Below are 24,135 nucleotides of genomic sequence, written 5' to 3' on the forward strand. Positions count from 1 at the left end.
ACTAAATGCTAGGATAAATGAGGCAGAAGAGAGAATCAGCAATATACAAGACCAAATGATGGAAAATAAAGAGGCTGAGAAAAAGAGAGAGAAACAACTACAGGATCACGAAGGCAGAATTCGAGAGATAAGTGATATGATAAGATGAAACAGCATTAGAATAATTGGGATCCCAGAAGAAGAAGAGAGAGAGAGGGGGGCAGATGGTATATTGGAGCAAATTATAGCAGAGAACTTCCCTAATGTGAGGAAGGAAACAGGCATTAAAATCCAGGAGGCACAGAGAACCCCTCTCAAAATCAATAATAATAGATCAACACCCCGACATCTAATAGTAAAACTTACGAGTCTCAGAGACAAAGAGAAAATCCTGAAAGCAGCTCGGGAGAAGAGATATGTAACCTACAATGGTAGAAACATTAGATTGGCAACAGACCTATCCACAGAGACCTGGCAGGCCAGAAAGGACTGGCAAGATATCTTCAGAGCACTAAACGAGAAAAATATGCAGCCAAGAATACTATATCCAGCTAGGCTATCACTGAAAATAGAAGGAGAGATAAAAAGCTTCCAGAACAAACAAAAACTAAAGGAATTTGCAAACACGAAACCAGCCCTCCAAGAAATACTGAGAGGGGTCCTCTAAGCAAAGAGAGAACCTAAAAGCAGCAAAGAGCAGAAACGAACACAGACAACAGACAGTTAACAGTCACCTTACAGGTAATACAATGGCACTAAATTCATACCTTTCAATAGTTACCCTGAATGTAAATGGGCTAAATGCCCCAATCAAAAGACACAGGCTATCAGATTGGATTAAAAAACAAGACCCATCAATATGCAGTCTGCAAGAGACTCATTTTAGACCCAAAGACACCCCCAGATTGAAAGTGAGGGGGTGGAAAACAATTTACCATGCTAATGGACACCAAAAGAAAGCTAGGGTGGCAATCCTTATATCAGACAAACTAGATTTTAAAACAAAGACTGTAATAAGAGATGAGGAAGGACACTATATCCTACTTAAAGGGTCTATCCAACAAGAAGATCTAACAATTGTAAATATCTATGCCCCGAACATGGGAGCAGCCAATTATATAAGGCAATTAATAACAAAAGCAAAGAAACACATTGACAACAATACAATAATAGTGGGGGACTTTAACACCCCTCTGACTGAAATGGACAGATCATCTAAGCAAAAGATCAACAAGGAAATAAAGACTTTAAATGACACACTGGACCAAATGGACTTCACAGACATATTCAGAACATTCCATCCCAAAGCAAAGGAATACACATTCTTCTCTAGTGCCCATGGAACATTCTCCAGAATTGATCACATCCTAGGTCACAAATCAGGTCTCAATCGGTACCAAAAGATTGGGATCATTCCCTGCATATTTTCAGACCACAATGCTTTGAAACTAGAACTCAACCACAAGAGGAAAGTCAGAAAGAACTCAAATACATGGAGGCTAAAGAGCATCCTACTAAAGAATGAATGGGTCAACCAAGAAATTAAAGAAGAATTAAAAAAATTCATGGAAACCAATGAAAATGAAAACACAAGTGTTCAAAATCTTTGGGATACAGCAAAGGCAGTCCTGAGAGGAAAGTATATAGCAATACAAGCCTTTCTCAAGAAACAAGAAAGGTCTCAAATACACAACCTAACCCTACACCTAAAGGAGCTGGAGAAAGAACAGCAAATAAAGCCTAAACCCAGCAGGAGAAGAGAAATCATAAAGATCAAAGCAGAAATCAATGAACTAGAAACCAAAAGAACAGTAGAACAGATCAACGAAACTAGGAGCTGGTTCTTTGAAAGAATTAACAAGATTGATAAACCCCTGGCCAGACTGATCAAAAAGAAAAGAGAAATGACCCAAATCAACAAAATCATGAATGAAAGAGGAGAGATCACAACCAATACCAAAGAAATACAAACAATTATAAGAACATATTATGACCAAATCTATGCCAGCAAATTAGATAACCTGGAAGAAATGGGTGCATTCCTAGAGATGTATCAACTACCAAAATTGAACCAGGAAGAAATAGAAAACCTGAACAGACCTATAACCACTAAGGAAATTGAAACAGTCATCAAAAATCTCCCAAGAAACAAAAGCCCAGGGCCAGATGGCTTCCCAGGGGAATTCTATCAGACATTTCAAGAAGAATTAATACCTATTCTCCTGAAACTGTTCCAAAAAATAGAAATGGAAGGGAAACTTCCAAACTCATTTTATGAGGCCAGCATTACCTTGATCCCCAAACCAGACAAAGACCCCATCAAAAAAGAGAATTACAGACCAATATCCTTGATGAACATGGATGCAAAAATTCTCACCAAAATACTAGCCAATAGGATCCAACAGTACATTAAAAGGATTATTCGCCACGACCAAGTGGGATTTATCCCTGGGTTGCAAAGCTGGTTCAACATCCGCAAATCAATCAACGTGATACAATACATTAACAAAAGAAAGAACAAGAATCATATGATCCTCTCAATAGATGCAGAAAAAGCATTTGACAAAGTACAGCATTCTTTCTTGATCAAAACTCTTCAGAGTATAGGGATAGAGGGTACATACCTCGATATCATAAAAGCCATCTATGAAAAACCTACAGCGAATATCATTCTCAATGGGGAAAGGCTGAGAGCTTTTCCCCTAAGGTCAGGAACGCGGCAGGGATGTCCACTCTTACCACTGCTATTCAACATAGTATTAGAAGTCCTAGCCACAGCAATCAGACAACAAAAAGAAATCAAAGGCATCCAAATCGGCAAAGAGGAAGTCAAACTCTCACTCTTTGCAGATGATATGATACTGTATGTGGAAAACCCAAAAGACTCCACCCCAAAACTGCTAGAACTCATACAGGAATTCAGTAAAGTAGCAGGATATAAAATCAATGCACAGAAATCAGTGGCATTCCTATACACCAACAACAAGACAGAAGAGAGACAAATCAAGGAGTCGATCCCCTTTACAATTGCACCCAAAACCATTAGACCTAGGAATAAATCTAACCAAAGAGGCAAAGGATCTATACTCAGAAAACTATAAAATACTCATGAAAGAAATTGAAGAAGACACAAAGAAATGGAAAAACGTTCCATGCTCATGGATTGGGAGAATCAACATTGTGAAGATGTCAATGCTACCTAGAGCAATCTACACATTCAGTGCAATCCCCATCAAAATACCATCCACTTTTTTCAAAGAAATGGAACAAATAATCCTAAAATTTGTATGGAACCAGAAGAGACCCCGAATAGCCAGAGGAATACTGAAAAAGAAAAGCAAAGCTGGCAGCATCACAATTCCGGACTTCCAGCTCTATTACAAAGCTGTCATCATCAAGACAGTATGATACTGGTACAAAAACAGACACATCGATCAATGGAACAGAATCGAGAGCCTAGAAATGGACCCTCAACTCTATGGTCAACTTATCTTTGACAAAGCAGGAAAGAATATCCAATGGAAAAGAGACAGTCTCTTCAACAAATGGTGGTGGGAAAATTGGACAGCCACATGCAGAAGAATGAAACTGGACCATTTCCTTACACCACACACAAAAATAGACTCCAAATGGTTGAAAGACCTAAACGTGAGACAGGAGTCCATCAAAACCCTAAAGGAGAACACAGGTAGCAACCTTTTCGACCTTAGCCGCAGCAACTTCTTCCTAGAAACATCGCCAAAGGCACGGGAAGCCAGGGCAAAAATGAACTATTGGGATTTCATCAAGATAAAAAGCTTTTGCACAGCAAAAGAAACAGTCCACAAAACCAAAAGACAACCGACAGAATGGGAGAAAATATTTGCAAATGACATATCAGATAAAGGGCTAGTATCCAAAATCTATAAAGAACTTATCAAACTCAACACCCAAAGAACAAATAATCCAATCAAGAAATGGGCAGAAGACATGAACAGACATTTCTCCAAAGAAGACATCCAAATGGCCAACAGGCACATGAAAAGGTGCTCAACATCGCTCGGCATCAGGGAAATCCAAATCAAAACCTCAATGAGATACCACCTCACACCCGTCAGAATGGCTAAAATTAACAAGTCAGGGAACGACAGATGTTGGCGGGGATGTGGAGAAAGTGGAACCCTCCTACACTGTTGGTGGGAATGCAAGCTGGTGCAACCACTCTGGAAAACAGTATGGAGGTTCCTCAAACAGTTGAAATTAGAGCTACCGTTCGATCCAGCAATTGCACTACTGGGTATTTACCACAAAGATACAAATGTAGGGACCCGAAGGGGTACGTGTACCCCAATGTTTATAGCAGCAATGTCCACCATAGCCAAACTGTGGAAAGAGCCACGATGCCCATCCACAGATGAATGGATAAAGAAGAGGTGGTATATATACACAATGGAATATTATGCAGCCATCAAAAGGAATGAGATCTTGCCATTTGCAACGACGTGGATGGAACTGGAGGGTGTTATGCTGAGTGAAATAAGTCAATCAGAGAAAGACATGTATCACATGACCTCACTGATATGAGGAATTCTTAATCTCAGGAAACAAACTGAGTGTTACTGGAGTGGTTGGGGGTGAGAGGGATGGGGTGGCTGGGTGATAGACATTGGGGAGGGTATGTGCTACGGTGAGTGCTGTGAATTGTGCAAGATTGTTGAATCACAGTTCTGTACTTCTGAAACAAATAATGCAACATATTTTAAGAAAAAAGAAAAAGAAGAAGATAACAGGAGAGGAAGAAAAGGGGAGTATGTCAGAGGGGGAGACGAACCATGAGAGATGATGGACTCTGAAAAACAAACTGAGGGTTCTAGAGGGGAGGGGGGTAGGGGGATGGGTTAGCCTGGTGATGGGTATTGAGGAGGGCACGTTCTGCATGGAGCACTGGGTGTTATGAACAAACAATGAATCATGGAACACTGCACCAAAAACTAATGATGTGATATATGGTGATTAACATAACAATAAAAAAGTCTATAAAATATATTCAATAGCATGGAAGTGTATATAATATAAATTACATGGAAAAGCATGATAATAACTTGTATATACTATGTGTAAAAAATAGTATATACATATTACATATGTATAACACAACTTAAAAATACATCCGAGTGTATTTTTCTAAATATTCTAAATTTTCTTAGTGGGCAAATATATATATCCATATTATATATCCATATTGTGCATTCAAAATAATGACCTGAACTTGTACACTTTTATCCATATTATATACTTATATCCATATTATATACTTATATCCATATATAATGTGGATATATATATATCCAATATATATCCATATATCCAGATTAATATATATCCAAATATCCTCTCTTTCTATCTATATATCTATCTATATCTATCTATCTATATTTCCAAATATATATATCTAAATATATAAATTTTGGAAAATAATAGATGCTCTTTTTTCAAAGCAGTAAATGTGTAAAGAGTACCAAAGTTCCCAAAAGATGGTCATCGTGTCTGTTCCAGTCAAGGTCTTCTTTTCACAATGAATGTGCAGAGCGTTCCTCCCTCACAGGGAAAAATTTCCTGCCTGACACAACTGTATATATAACAATCCATGGATGTGCTGATTATTTAGAGATTCCATAGCTGGATAAGAAAGAAGAATCTTGCTTTCCTTTCCACTTCACTATTCTCCTTCCTGCTTTGCTCCTCCCACCATACCTGATAGGAACATATATCAAGCATCTGGCAAGTTTTGCAGCTCTGAAAACACTTAGGGATTTCTGCACAGGTTCCTTGCATATTGTAAATCTACTTAGAGACTTGTACCCGAGGTGACTGACGCCAGGAGGATGATGGGTCCAATTTCAGGGAGTCAACACCCCCAGTAGTTCCACTTTTATCATGGATAAATGTCAGAAGAGCAAAAGTAAACAATTTAATGTTTTTGCACAGTACACACTGGTATATATCTATTTTCTAATTAAACATGACAAGCTACCCCAGTATCTCAAGTTTTTAAAGAATAAAAAATCCTATTTCTTGTAACAATTTTGTCTATTTTTATCCCTCCCATAGGTTCCTGAAAGTCTTTTCCATGCCTTCTAGTTCTATCCCTATTTCCCCAAAATTGCTTTTCAGAATACCAACAATAATGGTTGATTTTATATCTCTCAGCTTCCCAGGCCTGTCAGTCCTTTTTTCATTCCTACCATTGCTGCAAATATGGAGTTGAAAATTATTTATACTTCACATATTTATTGTCCAACAAGCTCATTAGCTAACTCATTCCTGGTTCTAGTCAAGCACCCTCTTGAGTTTAATGACTTTATGTGGGCCTGAGGTCTTGCCAGTTTAAAGTCTAAAGTAATACAGGAAAAGTTTGAACAGGTGTGCTAAACTGGAGAAATAGGGAAAATCCCAAACTATTATCACGTGGATTTCTGATATTGGGCATTCTATTGTTTTTTAAGATTTTTAATGTTTTAAGTAATCTCTACAGCCAACATGGGGCTCAAATTCATGACCCCAAGATCAAGAGTCGCATGCTCCCTGACTGAGCCAGCCAGGTGCCCCTCTGATGCTGGGCATTCTATTTGTTACAAGAGCAGTTATATACTAGTTAAGCCACCTCTTAAATCTAAAAGTATTTGGAATGAAAGAGACAGCACAACAATATGCTAGTCAACAGAGCAGTTGAACTAAAAAGTCAAATCATGAAAGACAATACAGGAAGTAATTATTAAGTGATATTAGTTATTTTGAGAATTAAAAAAAAGGAAAGTTTGTTGCTTTGCTTCTTTCCAGCAAGCTCTAGTGTTGACCTATAAATGCAAGGTGCTTTGATAAGCCTGGCATTTTAAAAAATCTATACACATAGTCTATTTTTGGACTAGCTGTTAAAACAAGTGTAAATTAGGTATAGCACTTAATGCTGAAGCATCAGTGTTTTGCCATACATATTCACAAAATAAGCCCCCACACCCCTCTTCTCTACCATCTCAACAGACTTTACTATCAGTATAATGGAATTCCACCATGCTTTCTTTTACATTTTAGGGTTTTGTTGTAATTGTTGTTGTTTTCACAATTTCCATTATAATGTTGATAGTCACACAAAAATCTCCACAGAAGTGCAATCTAGAAACACTCATATTATTTGGTAATAGAGAAAATAGTTTAGTAATATATGAGACTGATTTGTGAGTCCTTCCCCCTGGTTAACTGACAGTTTTTATTAGTATTGTAGCATGGGCAGGTTCTGATTTTTCTGTTTGCACATTATTGCATAATCAAGTACAATCTTGGGCAAAGGTTGTCATATCAAGAAATTGGATACCAATTAACAGATGCTTGCTTTCCTGTCAATCTTTGTTTAACAAATTTCATTGTGCTTCCTTCCAAAAAATGTTGAGGAAAAGAGGATTTTCCTTCATTGTTTCAGAAACTGGGAGATATGACAAAAGGAAAAACATTACTAAGCCAAACTGGCTCTTGAGGTATCCAAATTTGAATTCAAAATCCCGAAAAGATAAATGGTGAGAGAAACTGGCAGGTAAAACCCTCATTTCTTACCTGGGAAGGGGAGATAAATGTCATTCAGGAACATCTACCCCTTTATTTGGCTTTTTCTCCTTAATCTCAGTAAACCAGCCACTGCTCATGATCCTCAGAGTTGGCTCTGCCCTCAGAGTGCTAATTTGTTTACATTTAGAACAAAGCGTCTTCCCCTTTTAATATCTGAATTTTGCCAGAGCCTTCATACCTCTCTTGTCCATGGGGATAGGGAGAAGGAGAGAGAGGGAGAGAAAGACCGCTGAGAGAAAACCTTTGAGGAACATATACGTGTGGGGCTATCACTGTAGATAAATTATTTCAAAGTGGTAAATCAGGAAATCACTTTAGACTGTGCTACAATTTCCCTTAACCAGATACTACAAATTAACAGGATTTCACCTACAGTGGAAAAATATGACCTGAACACTTTAAAAATTATTGGGTATTTTTGTTGTTTTTTTTTTGTTTTGTAATGTTTTTAGTTACTTATTGGTTATATCTAAGTTTGGGTCACACTATGCATTTTAATCTATATCATTCTAAATAGGTAATTTACTAATAATGTAATGATTGGTACACCCACATTTTTACTTTTATAGAATAAAATTAAACAATTTTACATATTTTATTTTGCAATCCCTATATCCACACAGGTTTACTTGTTTTGGTTTTATATAAGAAATTCAATTTTAAATGAAACTAGGAATCAAGAAAAAGGTAGAAAATGGTAAACTTTCTTTTTTGTAAAGCCACAATAGGGGAATTCTACCTTTGAGGTCTAAGTTTAAAATTTTCTTCACTGAATGCTGGCTTAGCATCCCAAACTGGGTGAATGCAGCAGACCAGATGACACTGACCAAGCCTATGCCCTCTTCCTTTTGGACTGGATTATGAACTCAAACAATATTAAAATTATGTTATGTTAATAAAAGAACATAGAAGATTTAAAAATGATGCATGAATTAAATTTATGTAGAATTTTTTTTTTTAAAGGGGCACCTGGGTGGCTCAGTCGTTAAGCGTCTGCCTTCAGCTCAGGTCATGATCCCGGGGTCCTGGGATCGAGCCCCGCATCGGGCTCTCTGCTCGGCGGGGAGTCTGCTTCTCCCTCTCCCTCTGCCTGCCGCTCTGCCTACCTGTGCTCTCTCTCTCTCTGTCAAATAAATAAATAAAATCTTTAAAAAAAAAGATTTTTTTTTAAAAAACCTGAATATACACAATTTGGAATCCAACAACAACTAAGACATTTCTGTACTGTTTTTCTTAGGTTATAATGTAAAGGTTATACTTTGAATGTAAAAAAACCATTTTAACAGTCCACTACAGCTTTTGCTTATAAATTAATAATTCTACATTCCGACCAAAGAAGCAAATACCACTGTTTGAGACCTGAAAATTGATGAGCATGGATGCAGATTTTAAAATCCTGGCCCTTTATGTAAAAAATGTCTGAATTTCATAGCACATGAAATAAGTAGCCCAAAAAAAAAAGCATTCTGGGTTTCACACTGGCCATGCTTAGAATAGAAGGTTGCAAACTGCCAGATGACAACCTCTTAGATAACCAATTAAACCACATTCAGTATCAAATGAACAAGTAGTGGTTTGTGTAAGGCAAATAGAAGGTCCCCTTATGGTTCTAACTGCTCACAGACTCTTAAGAATCACAGAAACCAGAACTGGAAGGCAATTTAGAGAATCCTATTAACACACTCTTTAAAAAGATCAAATTGACGACCATTGAGTTTGAATGACTTGCCAAAGTTCCAACAAACCCTTCCATGGGATCTAAGTGCTCTGACAAGCAACTCTTTCCACTGCAGAGGGCAATCTTGCAAGTTAGATCCCCTATGGTCTCTAAAGGCAAAACAGCCTGGAGTATTGAGGAAATCACCTAGATAATTAAAATTCCAAACCTTTACAATAATAAAGTAAAATCACAAGCTTTGAGAGTAGTTTTTCAATAAATTTTATCAATAAAGATAAAATTTTGAAGTGAATACAGTGTAATGCTAAATAAAGTATAGCATGGGAGAAAAGAAATATGTATATTTCTTTGACATTTATATTTCTTATATTTATATTTCTCATATTTATATTTTATATTCATAAATATTTCTTATAAGTCTATTTATATATAATATATATTTCTTATATAATTTTTACATACATATATATCTATAGAGAGATACTATATTTCTGAAATAAGAACCATTTTTTTAACCCAGCTTTCTGTGCTTCTAAATGCTAAAAACAAACAAGCAACAAACAAAACCCCATTTACTATTATAATCAATTAACATTCTGAATCTCTTACTTTCTGGATCTACTTTGGTTTACCTGCTCATTACCACTAGTCTTTTTTTTTTTTTTTTAGATTTTATTTATTTACTAGACAGAGAGAGAGAGGGCACAAACAGGGGGAGCTGCAGGCAGAGGGAGAAGCAGACTCCTTGCTGAGCAAGGGGCCCGATGCTGGGCCATCCCAGGACCCTGGGATCATGACCTGAGCCAAAGGCAGACACTTGGCCAACTGAGCCACCCAGTTGCCCCTACCACCAGTCTTTTGCAATCACTGAGCCCACCACAGATCCCCAGTGGGGCCTCCACAGTGGTAGAAGCAATACTGAGCAATATTGCCCCCTTATGACATTACTGTGGTTAATAGAAAAATCCAGAAAATGCATCTGCCTTATAGACTATTGTCCCTGACTATTAACTCTCCACTGAACTACTGAAAACTAGTCATAAGGGAAATTTTAGAAATGACTTACTCTAGGGGATGCTAAATATGTGTATCAAAAGAAACTTTCATCCAAACAGAATGTTACTTTACATATGAATACTAATAACATATAGACCACCATCTAAAACCAATGGCCCAGCTTAACAGCCTCAGGGAGCCATATTTTGCTTTTAATATTAATCTGCTGCTGTTGGCCCAAGACCCTTTTGCATCTCCTCTTCTTTAACACATATGTCTCTGCCTCTGTATCATGTACTTGTACTCTTATAATACAAGAAAACAAGGAAGCTTAAAACACACAGATTTCCCTCAATATGACAAAGTCTATAATTATAGAACAAAATCTTTGTGCATTTTATCAATTATAACAGATGCTTAATCTGCACTTCTAGAAAATATAACCCATCCCCATATGTACTGGTAGATTCTTGATCAAAATTGTACTTTCCATGCTGTGGACATTTTCACCAAAAAAGGTCTTATTTATTTATTTATTTATTTATTTATTTTTAACTATTCTTTTTTTTAAAGATTTTATTTATTTATTTGACAGAGAGAGAGACAGCAAGAAAGGGAACACAAGGGGGAGAGGGAGAGAAGCAGGCTTCCCGCTGAGTGGAGAGCCAGATGCAGGGCTTGATCCCAGGACTCTGGGATCTCAATCTGAGCCGAAGACAGATGCTTAATGATGGAGCTACCCAGGGGCTCCCAAAAGAGGTTTAATTAAGGTAGCAATCTTCTCAGTTATCACTCACAGGAACTGGCAGTTATGATTCAATGGATTAGCCCCATATTTTCTAAACTGTGTTCTACAAAAAACTTCATGAAGAAGTGTTCAATGGGTCCCCCATCCCCCAAGAAAAAAAATACCCAATGAAACATGATTTTTAAAAATATTGAATTCTTCACCCATCTCATGAAGATTTGGAAAATCATTAGCATATTATGGGCCTGAAATTCCTGCAGCAAAGAAACCTATTTTACATCTTTAACATAATTTCTAATATGATTTGAGCAGAAATATTTTGATTATGGTGCCCACATTTACATTCTATAGAACAGTGTTCTCTTAAGAAACCATTATTTTAGCCCATTTTATGACATGAAATGACATTCTCACAGGAAATTTTAGTGCCCAGGGCCAAAACAAAGGAAAGATTCAGAAAAAAAAACTCATTCAACAGCACAATTAAATATGCCCTCATACCAATGAATTATCTGTAGAATGTTTAACAGCATAAAAAAAGAATATAGCACAATCAGTCCTGGTGCTCATACACTCGAACAGTTATTCCCAATCTTTTTTTCTAGTATGTGTACTGTTTTGGAAAGGCAAAGCACAGAATTCACCGATGATGAGAAATCATGCTTGGAGAACACTTAGCCATGTCCACCCCTGCAATAACTAATACTACACAAAGATTCTTGGTTTATAAGTTGTGGAATCACTGGTCTATGTAAAAGGAATGGCACCGTTTTCCATAATTTTTTTTTTTTCGGAAACAAGTTCACAGGAATCCTCACATATAAAGCTATGGTTCGTTTCATATACAAAACAAACACCCAAATAGGGGAGTTTCTGCAATAAAATTAATCAAAGGTACAGTTTTATCACATGGGTCATTTGCTACACAAATTCATTTAATAAATATTTACTAAGAATATTCTACAGGACAGGCCCTAGGCTCTGTAACCATTTTAGTCTACTTCCCACCTGATATTTGAACTTATCTCTTGGATGGTGTCAGCAGAATTGGAAAAATCAGTAATATTACAACAAATTACCCAAATTGATGCTTCTTTTAAACAAATTTTGGTTTGCATAGATGCACACATGCACACATACACAGAACATGTAGCAATGGGTAACCCAGAAAACTTGTTTCTTCTACCCATTAGTGTTATCAATTGGTAAGTTTTATTTAAAAAGTTCAGTTTAAAAAGAACAGTAAAAAGAAACGTGATGCTGAACTAAGTAACATATCTTATACATATGTATCAAACACAATCAGGATTATATAGATTTAAACCAGTAGCTTTTGTTAACCTTTAAAGTCAATTCAAAATAAAACAAATGTATTTCATGCCATGAGTCACAGCATGTGGATTTAGCAAATATTTAACATAAAAGGAATTACTGCATTGTAGAACTATGATGATGTAATCAATAGAATCCATATCCTCTTTCAGATTGACTGGAGAAGCACAAATTAGGGCATTTAAAGAGCTGTGACATTCTCATGTCTTAATTTTATTCCCATTCTTGTGAAATGTTAGTTCCATGCATGCTAAAGTTTTTGTTCATTGTATTAATGCCTCTGTGTGATGCTTAAGTTCAATGGAAAATGAAAAGAGGGATACATGAGTTAATGCTTACAAATGACTTCTATTACTCGATGCAGTCTCCTGATAAAAGGAATAAAGGAATTCTACAACCCCAGCCAGAGATATCAGAGGCTTGACTCTTCATTGAACTGGTGGTACTGAGCAAATTGCCAAGAGGTGAGACCTATCTTAGTCTTAGTGTTCCAAATTTTGCAGCTAAAGAATCATCTTAATGGCTGGCATAAACGGTCCAGAAGTATCTGTGTTGGAAAGCGAGCAAACAAATGAAAACTACAGCAGCCTCACTGCACTACTGAGTGTCATTGGGATGGGAAGGCAAAGCCTGATGAATCCGCATACAATAATCAAAACTTGTGTCATATAGAAAAACTCAACCCATATATACTTGGCAAGTAGACACAAAACTTTGAGTGTAAGAAGGCAACAATGATTGGTGTTTAGAATATCCACACCAACCCTTACACAGACACTGCTACAATCCTTTACTCTCCTTTCTGCTTTGAAATCAGCGTAAGAGCTCTCCAGTGAAAGGGGTAGCAGCTACAAAATACCAGCTGAGTGTATTATATTGTGTACAATTATACAAATTCTGGCCGAATTAAGTCCCCTATGGTAAAATCTTTGTATGTCACATTGAGCCAGTAAAAGCTTCTTCTTGGTCATGAGCCCAAATTCTGGGTTATAAAAATATTTCATTGGAAAGCTACATATCTATTTATTTATGCGCTTGTGTATTTATTCATTCATTAATTCTTCATTCATACACTTTCTTTCAACAAATGTCTAATAGGTGCCTATCAAGTACAAGGTCTGTCGATAGACAGTTCTGCCTCATGGAGCTTATAATCTAATGGGAAAAAAATGGAGGAGAAAGATTTTAAGCAAATAAATACAACCTAATTATATGTAACACTGTAATAAGTGCTTTAAGTGAAGAATAAGCTTTTGTGGAAAAGTAGAATGGGAGGATCTAATTTAGACAACAGTGAAGGTCACAGAAGAATACAAAATCATGCGTGCTCCTAACAGAGCACTTTTTGTTGCTCCGTAGTATGAGGTAGAAACACCACAGAAGCAGGGCCAAGTAAGCACCAGCTTTGCCATGCAGTTAAGTTAGTGTTATTCCCAAGTCCTAAGGCTATTTTCTCCTCTGAAAAATGGAGATGAGGTTAACACCTGTGTTACCAACTTTACCAAGTTCATCATCAGGTTTGAAGATCAAATGACAAAATACTTGAAGTATTTCATAAATTGCAAAATGGCATAAAACAGTTAGTTATCATTTCCCTAAGTTACACCTCAACATGTATTATAAAATAATTTAAAGGATTCCAAATGGTTGGTAGGTTTCTTATGCAATGACAGTATGCATGATACAATACAGAACTCATATGAGAAAGAAAGGTCCTGTACCAATGGGAGAAAAGAAGAGTCACAACAGCAGTGTCAAAGGCTGAATCCATATTGCTTTACGTGCAAAAACTGGAAAAAATTTTATATGTAAATAATCATATTTGCACCATCACTTCAAACCAAATATTTCTCTGTGCAACACACCATACAATCCCTGAGCCAGGCACAGGCAAGAGGTAGTTCACAACAGGACAATGTGTGTAAGATCCATCTTTTAAGAAATGTAGCAACATAAACTTTACAACCTCCCCAAGGAAAAAGACAGAAAGCATTCTCTTTGCACTCTCTATACCATTCCTTCCAATATTAAACACAAACTGCCCTTCGTAAAAAGCATATTATGTAAGGTATTATTTAGTTCATTATATGCTTTCTTATCAGTGCCCCAGCATTGATGTATGATCATCACTTATGCATGAAACATACTGCCAGTGAAAAGTAATGTCCTCAATAAACAGCCACCTCCAAAATGTAGCAACCCGGAACCAAATGCCAACACACCCCATGGACCTTACCCCAGGAGTGCCTTCCATGTAAGCAGTTTTCCAACCCCAACTGGGTCAGAGAAACACTTTTTCCTTTCTGCTGAGTCATCCCCCAGCTTACTTTATAATAAGAGCATTAGCACATTTCCAAACTTTAAAATGCTAATAACAATTGATATGTAAACTTTAAATATGGCCCAAGCCTCCAGAAAAAAATAGTAAAGGATAGCTTTCTACTGTATATTTGTGTAGCTGTGATTGTCTACCACGATTTTCTCTATAAAGTGTGATATCACTTCGGAATCCATTCTGTAGGCATGCTATGGGTATCTGGAAAGCCTGCAACTGATTTACTGAACGTTAAGTGATTTGCCTAAGGCTAGATGTTCCCATAGATTTGGAAATAGAACCGAAAACTCCAACCCCATTAGGCTCTTTTCAGCACACTACCTGGACTCCTGGGATTCAGCTCTTCCTTCACCTGAGATTCTAGCACGATGCTGGACACTGTTCAGCATTCTCTATTGGCAAAAAAAAACCTCTAGACTCTGAAAGGTGGCAGGGGGGGGGAATTGATTAACATAAACTTGATCAAAAATGCCTAAAAGCTGAATTCTCCAGACCTCGGATCCCAGCTCACTCTAGCCAAGATGACCTTCTCCTTTTTCCTACTCTTTCTGAAGAAAGGAAAGACAAAGTGATAGTGCAAATGTCTGTACATGTGTGTATGCATGGTTTTGTAAACGAGTGAAACTGTATCCATTTTACAGTGATACAGCTCCAAAGCTCCTTCTTGTGATGTGCCAAAACTGTTATGTGCAATACTTATTTTGCATCTAGACATTTTTTTAAAAAGTGGATTTTATAATAAGAAAATGCAACAAATGAAGAAGGAATAGAGTAGAACTAGAATAATGGATGAATATACACCTCATAACAATTAAAGATACACATTATAATATATTACCTAAAAGGAACTCAAGACCAAAAAAAAGACAATTTATGATTTACATGGATGCTATCAGAAAAAAATAATCCTGTAGCTACATTTTCATTAGGATTGAGTTAATTTTAATGGACTAAGTATAAAATAATAACAAAGTACAAGATAAATCATAGAAATTACTATTAATACTACTAGCATTTGAATCTAGTTTTCTACCCTCAATACTTTAAAGTTAATTAAGTAAAAATTAAGTATGTATAGTTTCTTCTCTGAATTAATAAATCAAACAATGGCTTATTCTAATCAAATTAAAAAAAACATGAGAAATTTATCGTTTTCATTTTTAAATTTATTTTTAAGATTTATAGAACTACTTCATTCTCTGAGTAAAATACTGTTTTAAAAATAAAATTTTCTAATTGTTTTACATCTTTAATATTTCTTTATGTTTCCTACACTTTCAATAATTTTCCTCCATTTATTCATCTCCCCATCTAAACATTCAACACATGCTTTTATACATGAGGACCAATGCTTAAGCATCAGAATTATAACAAATGTATATAAAAATTTTCAGTCAACAGTGTTCTTTCACATATACAATGTCACTTAAATATATAAACTAAATCTAAATAATTAACCATGCGTAACCTTAAAATATTATATGAAATTTTAAAACAAAAGCTAAGAGAAACAATGGAAGTTATATAAGACAAAATGGTTTTCATTTGACTGCTGTCGAGTCAGCTAATTATTAAAAAGGTGCATGAAAAGAAGAATTAGATTAGGAAAAATGGAAATGTAGAATGTCTCTATTCTCCATGACACAAGTTATAGCAAAACAATGTTAAATATTGAAATACTCGATTTCATTCTCAGACTGCCTCTACAAAATACCAAAAAGCATGATGATGTACCCATGCATATATAAAAATATATTTAGTTATTTATTTGAGGACAGAGGTGATCTTTGGAGGTATCATCTGTAGGCACTCTCAGTAGATAAAGATTGTGCTTTCCAACTAAAGAGAAAAGTACCAATATTACTATTATGCAGTGTATGTTATTCTTTATAATCACCCCCAAAAGTTCATGAACATGCACATATCTGCTCCACCTTGAGATACAAATGCTTTACATATTCTTATTTGAAACAATGGTAAGTTTTTATTTCACTAAATAAATGTTTTCAAAAATATATCTATGAAAACCCAAGAAGAAGATTTCAAGGAATGAAACTTCCATGATCATTTATCCTTAATTTTTTGTAAGTTTTGCTTCTACAGCAACATCCTCATGCCTCTATCTAAATTTACATTTTAGCCAAAAGATTCATCTGAAACCACATCTCAAATCATTTCAGTCACATGCTTAAAACATTTATGGGGCTCCTTATTTCTTGACAATTAGCATCTGAAATTGGCATGGCAGAGAAGAACCTAAGTGAACAGGGTTTGTACTACTTTTCCAATTTCACCTTTTGATCTCCCCTTCATAATCTCCTATCCTGCTTATCTATACATCCATACCTTTGCCATTTTCTTCCCTAACCCACAACACCCTTCTCCATCTATGCCACTTACACATGAAACCTTCCATGTCAGAAATAATGTCTCTCCCTCTTCCCAGTATCAGCCCCCACCCCCTCCTTCCTTCTCTCTCCTCTGTGTGCTCCTTTCTTTTGTTCCTCTAATGGAACTGACTACATCCTACTTTTTGTTAACAACCATTTGTTACAACCCTAATAGCTACAATACTCTTAAAGCAAGACCATTTCTTATTTAGTTTCATTCCTTCACAAAACTTAGTTTCGTGTGACCAGTAAGGTAATTAAGGAAGTTCATAAATGGAATTTATTATTTTTAAGCAACATGATTGAAGGATGGTTCTAATCTTATGCTTGCATTTCTCTGTTCTTTCCTTATGAAATATGACCTCCAAAATGATGCTTAACCACTGCTATTCAAAGTGTCTTTAATAATAGGTCAAGGGGAGCCTGGGTGGTGTAGTCAGGTTAGGTATCACACACTTGGTTTCAGCTCAGTTCCTGATCTCAGAGTCATGGGATTGAGCCCCACATCAGCTCCTGTGCTAGCAGCAGAGTCTGCTTGGGATTCTCTCTCGCCTCTCCTTCTGCCCCTCCCCATGCATGTGTGCAAGTGCAGGCTCTTTCTCTCAAATAAATAAATAAATCTTTAAAAAAATAGGTCAAATATCATAACTATAGTTGTGAATAAATATGTGAAGGGAAATCATACTTTTTTGGCATAAAATTTTACTCAATCCACTTGTTGAAGATATTTCAAATGTGAGGCAGTCCCATCTGTCCAATGGCTTTCAATCTCCAATCCTATCAATTCTTAAATTTGTTTACAATGAATATATGTTTAGAGAGCCACAAAAATTACCATTATGGGAATGCAAAAAAATAGTATACTATCATTATGTTATGCATAATTATTGGCTTTGGGATATAAACTAAAAGATTATTCGGTATAATGGCTTGTATCTTCAATTTGTCTTTCTATTATTTGGGTCCAGAGAAAATTGGGACACTTCAATTCACAGTGCATGAATTAGGCAACTATTGCTGAGGTTTTCAAAGGTACCAAGTATCAGCATGATGACAACTGGATAACTATTCTTAAAAATTAACTCAAAGAAAATGTGCAATGCTGTACAAGAACGCATTCTCCTTATTTACCTGGTTGTTTTAATATTGTATAGAGTTCTTAAAGGACCACATCAATGTATCTTGTATTTCATTTGACATCCAATATACAGATTTTTTATATAATAATCCACTAATAAATATGCAATAATCTTCTATAAAGAATTCTCTCTAGCGAATGTGAAATTCTCAATTAAGAAAATCACAGATTATGTCAACTTGTTCCCTTAAGATCATAAAGCATACCGTTTGGACAGGATTATTTTTACAATATTATAAAAAAAGTAAAACATATGTAATGTTAATTTTGAATGTTATGTATGTAATATTCCTTCTGTGTTTCTTTCTAACACTTTTATTATTATAATGCCTTGTACAAAAATGTCCAAGGTGATATACTGAAAGGAAAGTACATGACTTTAAAATCATGTATTATAATTTTAAAACTTTAGATTGAGTGAAAATTTGATGAAATTAATTTTGTGTGGTCAAAGATATCTTCCTACAAAATCCACAGTAGTATATATTTTAAATATATCTTGCTAAACAGTCTATTTAAAATAATAGTTTTAATTTATTTGTAAATGTACCTATTTCTATAATTAATTGTGATGTTTCTCAAAATACTGTCCACAAAATACTTGCTTCAAAAAAGTGTGAAGCACTAGTTTTAAATGCAGAGACCCCAAGATTCCACTCCACGGATGGATCAGAATCTCTTGGAGTGAGGAACCTGGAAGTATGCATTTAAAACAAGTTTGCCCAGGTGATTCTGACATACACCAGACTTGAGAAACCTATTGGGTCTATCTGAAACCATGCCTTACTATATTCTCAATGTTATGTTGGAAAAAAAAAGTCACCAAATGGTTTTTCCCAAAAAATATTGTTTCCAAATGTTCATTCTTACAATTTCTAAAGTGCCACTCAACAGAAAATTAAGTCTGTTTCCAAATCCCAGGATATTTCAGCTCAATTAACAAATGAAAGGGGTTATTTTTCTTCTTATTCCCTGTTGTCCTAAAGCAAAAAAGCCTATGGTACCCACTTCGCACCTCGGGACAGGAACCTCCACTTTCCACAGGTTTCAATATTGAATCACGACAGCATGAACATAGCTCTAAGTGACACTGGGCCCACTAGCCTTCTACTGTCCTGGCAGAGCGGCTCCTTCCGAGAGCCGGCCTGCGGCCCAAGCCCTCCAGTTCTCAGAGCTGCCAGAACTCCGTCAGCACCTCCGACAGCGACTGGCGGAGCGGGGTTCCGGGATTCACTACCAAAGAGCTTGACCTTAGAGAAGCCACTGAGACCGAGGAAACTGACCGGAGACACCCTAGAATACACAGACCACTGCCCCTGGTCCTCTTCAGCTGCCAACATCTCTTTCCAAAAGACAACAAAGGAAACCGTAAGTACCTCTTACCTAGAATACGAGCCACCCCCACAACTCGCCTCTCTTCCCCGGCTCCTCAGCGCCTGTTGCTAAGGAGGCGAGACGGCACTTGGGAAGCCTCAGGACCAGGTGACAAACCGCTGGAGGAGCTGGGAACACGAGGGCTGCGGCGAAAGCCGAGCGCTAGGCCGGCCCAGGACCCTTTCCTTCCGCAGGAAGGGTGCGCCCACCTCACAGCACCGATGCCAACGACGCCCCGACGCCCCCCGCGCACACCGGGCGGGTGGAGGGAGCCGCAAGAGCTGGGGGCTGGCTCCCGGAGAGCCGCTCCCTCTGCGGGCCGGGGAAGCTCGGCCCCGTCAGAGAAGGCCTCTGGCCCAGTCCTGTGGGCCCAGACAGTGGGGCAGGGGCTCGGGGACAGCCCTGGGGAGGGCCAGCACTCACCATGTTGACTTCGGAAACCATGTCTATGCTGGCGATGTCGATGTTCATCCCCACGCAGACCGGGGGACCTGCGGGAAGAGCACGACACACTGATCAGCCAAGCTCGGGCACGGGGTGCGGGTGGCTCTGAGGATGGGGGTGCCTACCCGAGGAGTGGGAGCAAGGGAAATGCCCTCCACCCCCCTACTCCGCCGCAGCTCGGCTTAAGCACCCTCCTCTTCCCTCCTCCACCCAGGCCGCCAGCGCGGTGGGTAGCGCTTCCCGCAGCGGCCGCGCACACCCCACTTACCCCCGAAGTCGGGTCTTAGGCGAATGTCGTAGCCTTTCAAAAGCTTGTCCACCGTCTCCTTCACAAAGGACATGTTCCCGGGATCGTTCACGCTGGGGGAGGGCACAAGGGGTACAGATAACAGGGTCAGGCGGTGGCTCACCCGCCAGCGCCCGGCGCGCACACCCGCGCGCCCTGCCCGCCGCCCGGCCCTCTTCCCGTCAACCCACCCGCGACCCTACCTCTGGGCGCAGCACACCACCGCCACCAGCACTGGGGCCGAGAAAATGCCGAAAAGCCTTCCTCCCGCAAAGCCCCACATCCCTCCGCCGCGCCCCGGCACGGGGGAGGGGGCGCCCCGCCGCCGTCGCGACCCGCAGCCGGGGCTGCTCCTGCTGCTGCCGCCGCCGCCGCCGCCGCCGCGCTGGCCCCGAGCGGAGGAGGGCGGAGGGGGAGGGGGAGGGGAGGAGGGGGAGGAGCGGGCCCGGGGAGAGGAGGAGCCGCGGGCTGGGTAGCGGAGGGAAGGGGAGGAGGCAAGGCGAGCCGGAGGCGGAGCCGGCTGCGCTGCTCACCCTGGCCTCCCCCGCACTCTCCGCGGCCGGTGGCCCCGGCCCTCTGCGCTTCTTCCCGCCCCCGCGGCTGCGGAGCGGGACCTGGAGCCCGGCGGGGAACAGCAAGCTGGAGCCGCGGCTGCGCGGCACGCAGCAGGGCCGGGGTCGGCCGCGAAACCAGCTCCGCCGAGCTCCCTGCGACCGGGCGAAGGAGGGTACCGACGGTGACACGGGCAGAGGCGGTGAGGGAAACGCTATCGGCTTCCCCCCGCCCCTTTCCTGGGCCCGACCCCCTCTACGACCCCAGCCCAGCTGTGACACAGGCCGAAAGCCAGTGGGTGAAGTACAGTGCCTGTGCCCACGGGACTGCGCGCTGCAGCGTCCGGATAGAGGCTGCGGGTCGGGAGGAAGCCCCCACCTCACCTGCGGGGCTCAGAGCCTTGAGTCCCCAGGGTCCAGGAGAGCCAGATGGGCAGCAAGAGAGCCGGGAGCCTGGAGCACATGGCGTTGCTCCTCCGACCTAATCTGGGTGGGATCCGCTCTCCCACACAGCCACTGAGCATTCAAACAGCGACGCGGGGATCCCCGCCCCTGCCCCCACCCACGGGCTTTCCCGCCTGACCCATCATCCAGCCCCTCGCATGGCGGCCCGATTAATTATTTATGTACTGTAAGACCATTTTAAAAAATCGGCTCATTAAACTATTCCTTTCAGTCTCACCCCCGAACATTTCATACGAGCACTAGGCCCTCCCTGCTCACATAAATACACTTATAATGAATGGTAAAGAGAGGCCTGATTATGAGCACCTTATCAGTAAGCTGGAGTCTAAATCAGACCTGGAGACCCTGGACTGTCATTCCAGGGTTGGGAAAATAACTTGCTTTTTCTGGTGCAGCGTGGAGCTGTCCGTGGTTCTTATAAAGCCAGGAAACTCCTTTTCCCTAGGATAGGCTTCAATCCTTTGGTTCTCAGAAAACCAATGATACTTTGGCTAAGAAACAGACCGATGTACAGCACAGACCACCCTGCCCTGTGTGTCACCACAGTGTGCCTAAGGGGTGTCTGTTCACCCATGACCACAGGTTGCATATCTTTCTTTTGTGAATAGTCTCCAATAAAGTTTCCCTGTGCCTCAGACTTCTAATATTGAGAAACATGGTTACACAATTCTACTTGTGGTCAACCATCAAAACCTACAAATCAAGTTCACTTTTGTGCTTGATAGACTTTCTTGGGCCACTCCAGGACTTAATTAATTAGTAGATAACTGCCTTTCTGTATTGACTTACTTTTTTCTATAAAGATTAAGCTTTTGGGGGTGCCTGGGTAGCTCAGTTGGTTAAGCATCCAACTCTTGGTTTCTGCTCAGGTCATGGTCTCAGGGGCCTGAGATTGAGCCCCACACGGTGCTACCCACTCCGTGCAAAGTCTGCTTGTCCTTCTCCCTCTGCTCCTCCCACTGCTCTCTCTCTCTCACACAAATAAATAAAATCTTTTAAAAAAAGATTAAGGTTTTCTTTTCTATTGTTGAGACTTTATGTAGGTAAATACCTAAGTCTAGACCTTTATTCTCAAGTTGGCATGTTTCTGTGCATTAATCTTAAATATCATTGTCTTTTTTTTTCAGAGCAAGTCATTTATTAAAGTAAATTAGTGGCAACAAATAACTATTTCCTTGAAAATTAAAAAGCTCTTTTATGAAATGTATTTCAGATGATTCTAATCCTTCAGCATTCTGTGGATGCCCTTTATGAAAATTTGATCACAGAACCTGAAAAGTTGACATTAAGATAGGTTAAGAGATAAATATAGCTCCCTAATTGTTTTCTGGAAAAGTCTGTTCACAATTACTTTGTGTTTTGTGTCCTGTTAATGTGCAATGGAATTATAAGGAAAATGATTTCTATGTTATCATACCTTCCCCTCCACATTCATGGTTCAGTCTATTTCTCCTATTTTTATATACCTCTTTTAGAGAAATGCCCTGCTGGGGATCACAGCTATAGAAAGTAAACAATGAGAATAAAATGAGTAAAGCTGGTAATATAATAAGTATTATCCCCCTTTCTACTATTTTATATGTTCTAAAACTTGCAAAACCACATTACAAATGTAATTATTATCCAACTGTGTACTACTTCAGTCTTAGCTTTAACCAGTGTCTGAGATTCTTTTTTTTTAAGATTTTTTTTTTATTTATTTGACAGGGAGAGAGAGATAGAGCAGGAACACAAACAGGGGCAGTGGGAGAGGGAAAATCAGGCTTCCTCCCAGGACCCTGGGATCATGACCTGAGCTGAAGGCAGATGCTTAATGACTGAGCTACCCAGGCGCCCCTGTGTCTGAGATTCTTGACCTTATTTTTCATCCCAGTTGCTGTTTTAGCATGCAATTCCACAAGAGCTCTGATCAGCTTTGCATGAGAACAAACTCACATCCCTCACTTCATGTCCACATTCCTTGTCTCTCACCTCCCACTTTTAAGTTTCTCAGTTGACAATGAGATCCAAGATGCTACCTTCTCAGTACTTACATATGTGCAATCTGAAGTTGCAGGAGAGCTAGCCATCCATGGGGTGGAATTTTGGTGAATGAGAGGTGGAAGCCAGGTAGATAGATAATTTTCCCTTTATTGCCCCCTAAGAAATGTCCTAAGATGCAGCAGTAGCTCCTATGTGTTCTCTCTTCTTCCATGCCCCAATCCACTTGTCCTTCATTCTTGTTTTCATCGGTATTGCACACTCTAGTAAAACTGTAGCACTTAAATTTTGCCTCAGGATATATTTTCTGGAGAATCCAGATTAAGTCATCAACCAATTGGCAAATTATTAAAAATAACATCTAAAATGCAGTTTTTTTTAAATATGAAAGCAAAATCAAAGAGAAACATTGTGGTGAGTATATACAGGTATAATTAATGTACATGAGTGACAAGACTCATCATGGTTGTTGCCCAGCTTGCACTTATATGAGCAACAAAGGCTAGGCATGCAGCCCCTGGACCCACCCTCCCGTATCAGCTCCCTCTCACATAGCCATTTTGGAGGGTTGGATGAACACTGAACTCCAGGTACCTCCATCCTGTGATTCTTCTTGCCAGGATTCCTGAAACCAAGAATAGTTCCATATCTTTACTAGATGGTGCTAATATATTAGCCAAACCAGCAGGAAATTATTGATTCACTTTTCATTTTAACTTATTTTTTACTGAAGGAGAAAAAGGATATGGGGTCCCACAATGGGTAAATTTTCATGTCAGAAGATAAAAGACAGGAATTCCATTGTTTCATAGGAAGTGGTTTTAAACAGGCTAGAATAAT

General features: G+C 39.2%; 1 protein-coding gene across 3 annotated transcripts in view; it reads right to left on the minus strand.

Annotated features, from left to right (window-relative positions):
• Positions 1-24,135, minus strand: part of GABRB3 (gamma-aminobutyric acid type A receptor subunit beta3) — a 468,239-nt gene that overhangs the window by 263,992 nt on the left and 180,112 nt on the right. Inside the window, exons 1-3 of one of the 3 annotated variants that reach the window (XM_028087275.1) lie at positions 21,235-21,314; positions 20,282-20,373; positions 19,993-20,060 (exon numbers count right to left, since the gene is read on the minus strand). In XM_028087275.1, the coding sequence (XP_027943076.1) occupies positions 19,993-20,060; positions 20,282-20,373; positions 21,235-21,314 (240 nt within the window). Of the gene's footprint in view, positions 1-19,992; positions 20,061-20,281; positions 20,374-20,502; positions 20,583-21,234; positions 21,315-24,135 lie in introns of those variants that run through there. The other 2 variants (XM_028087274.2, XM_088025217.1) reach the window with 2 other exon arrangements.

Source organism: Eumetopias jubatus, unplaced genomic scaffold, assembly GCF_037043125.1.
Source record: "Eumetopias jubatus isolate StellerSeaLion01/CBP00866 unplaced genomic scaffold, mEumJub1_p1.0 scaffold_7, whole genome shotgun sequence".
Lineage (NCBI taxonomy): Eukaryota > Metazoa > Chordata > Mammalia > Carnivora > Otariidae > Eumetopias > Eumetopias jubatus.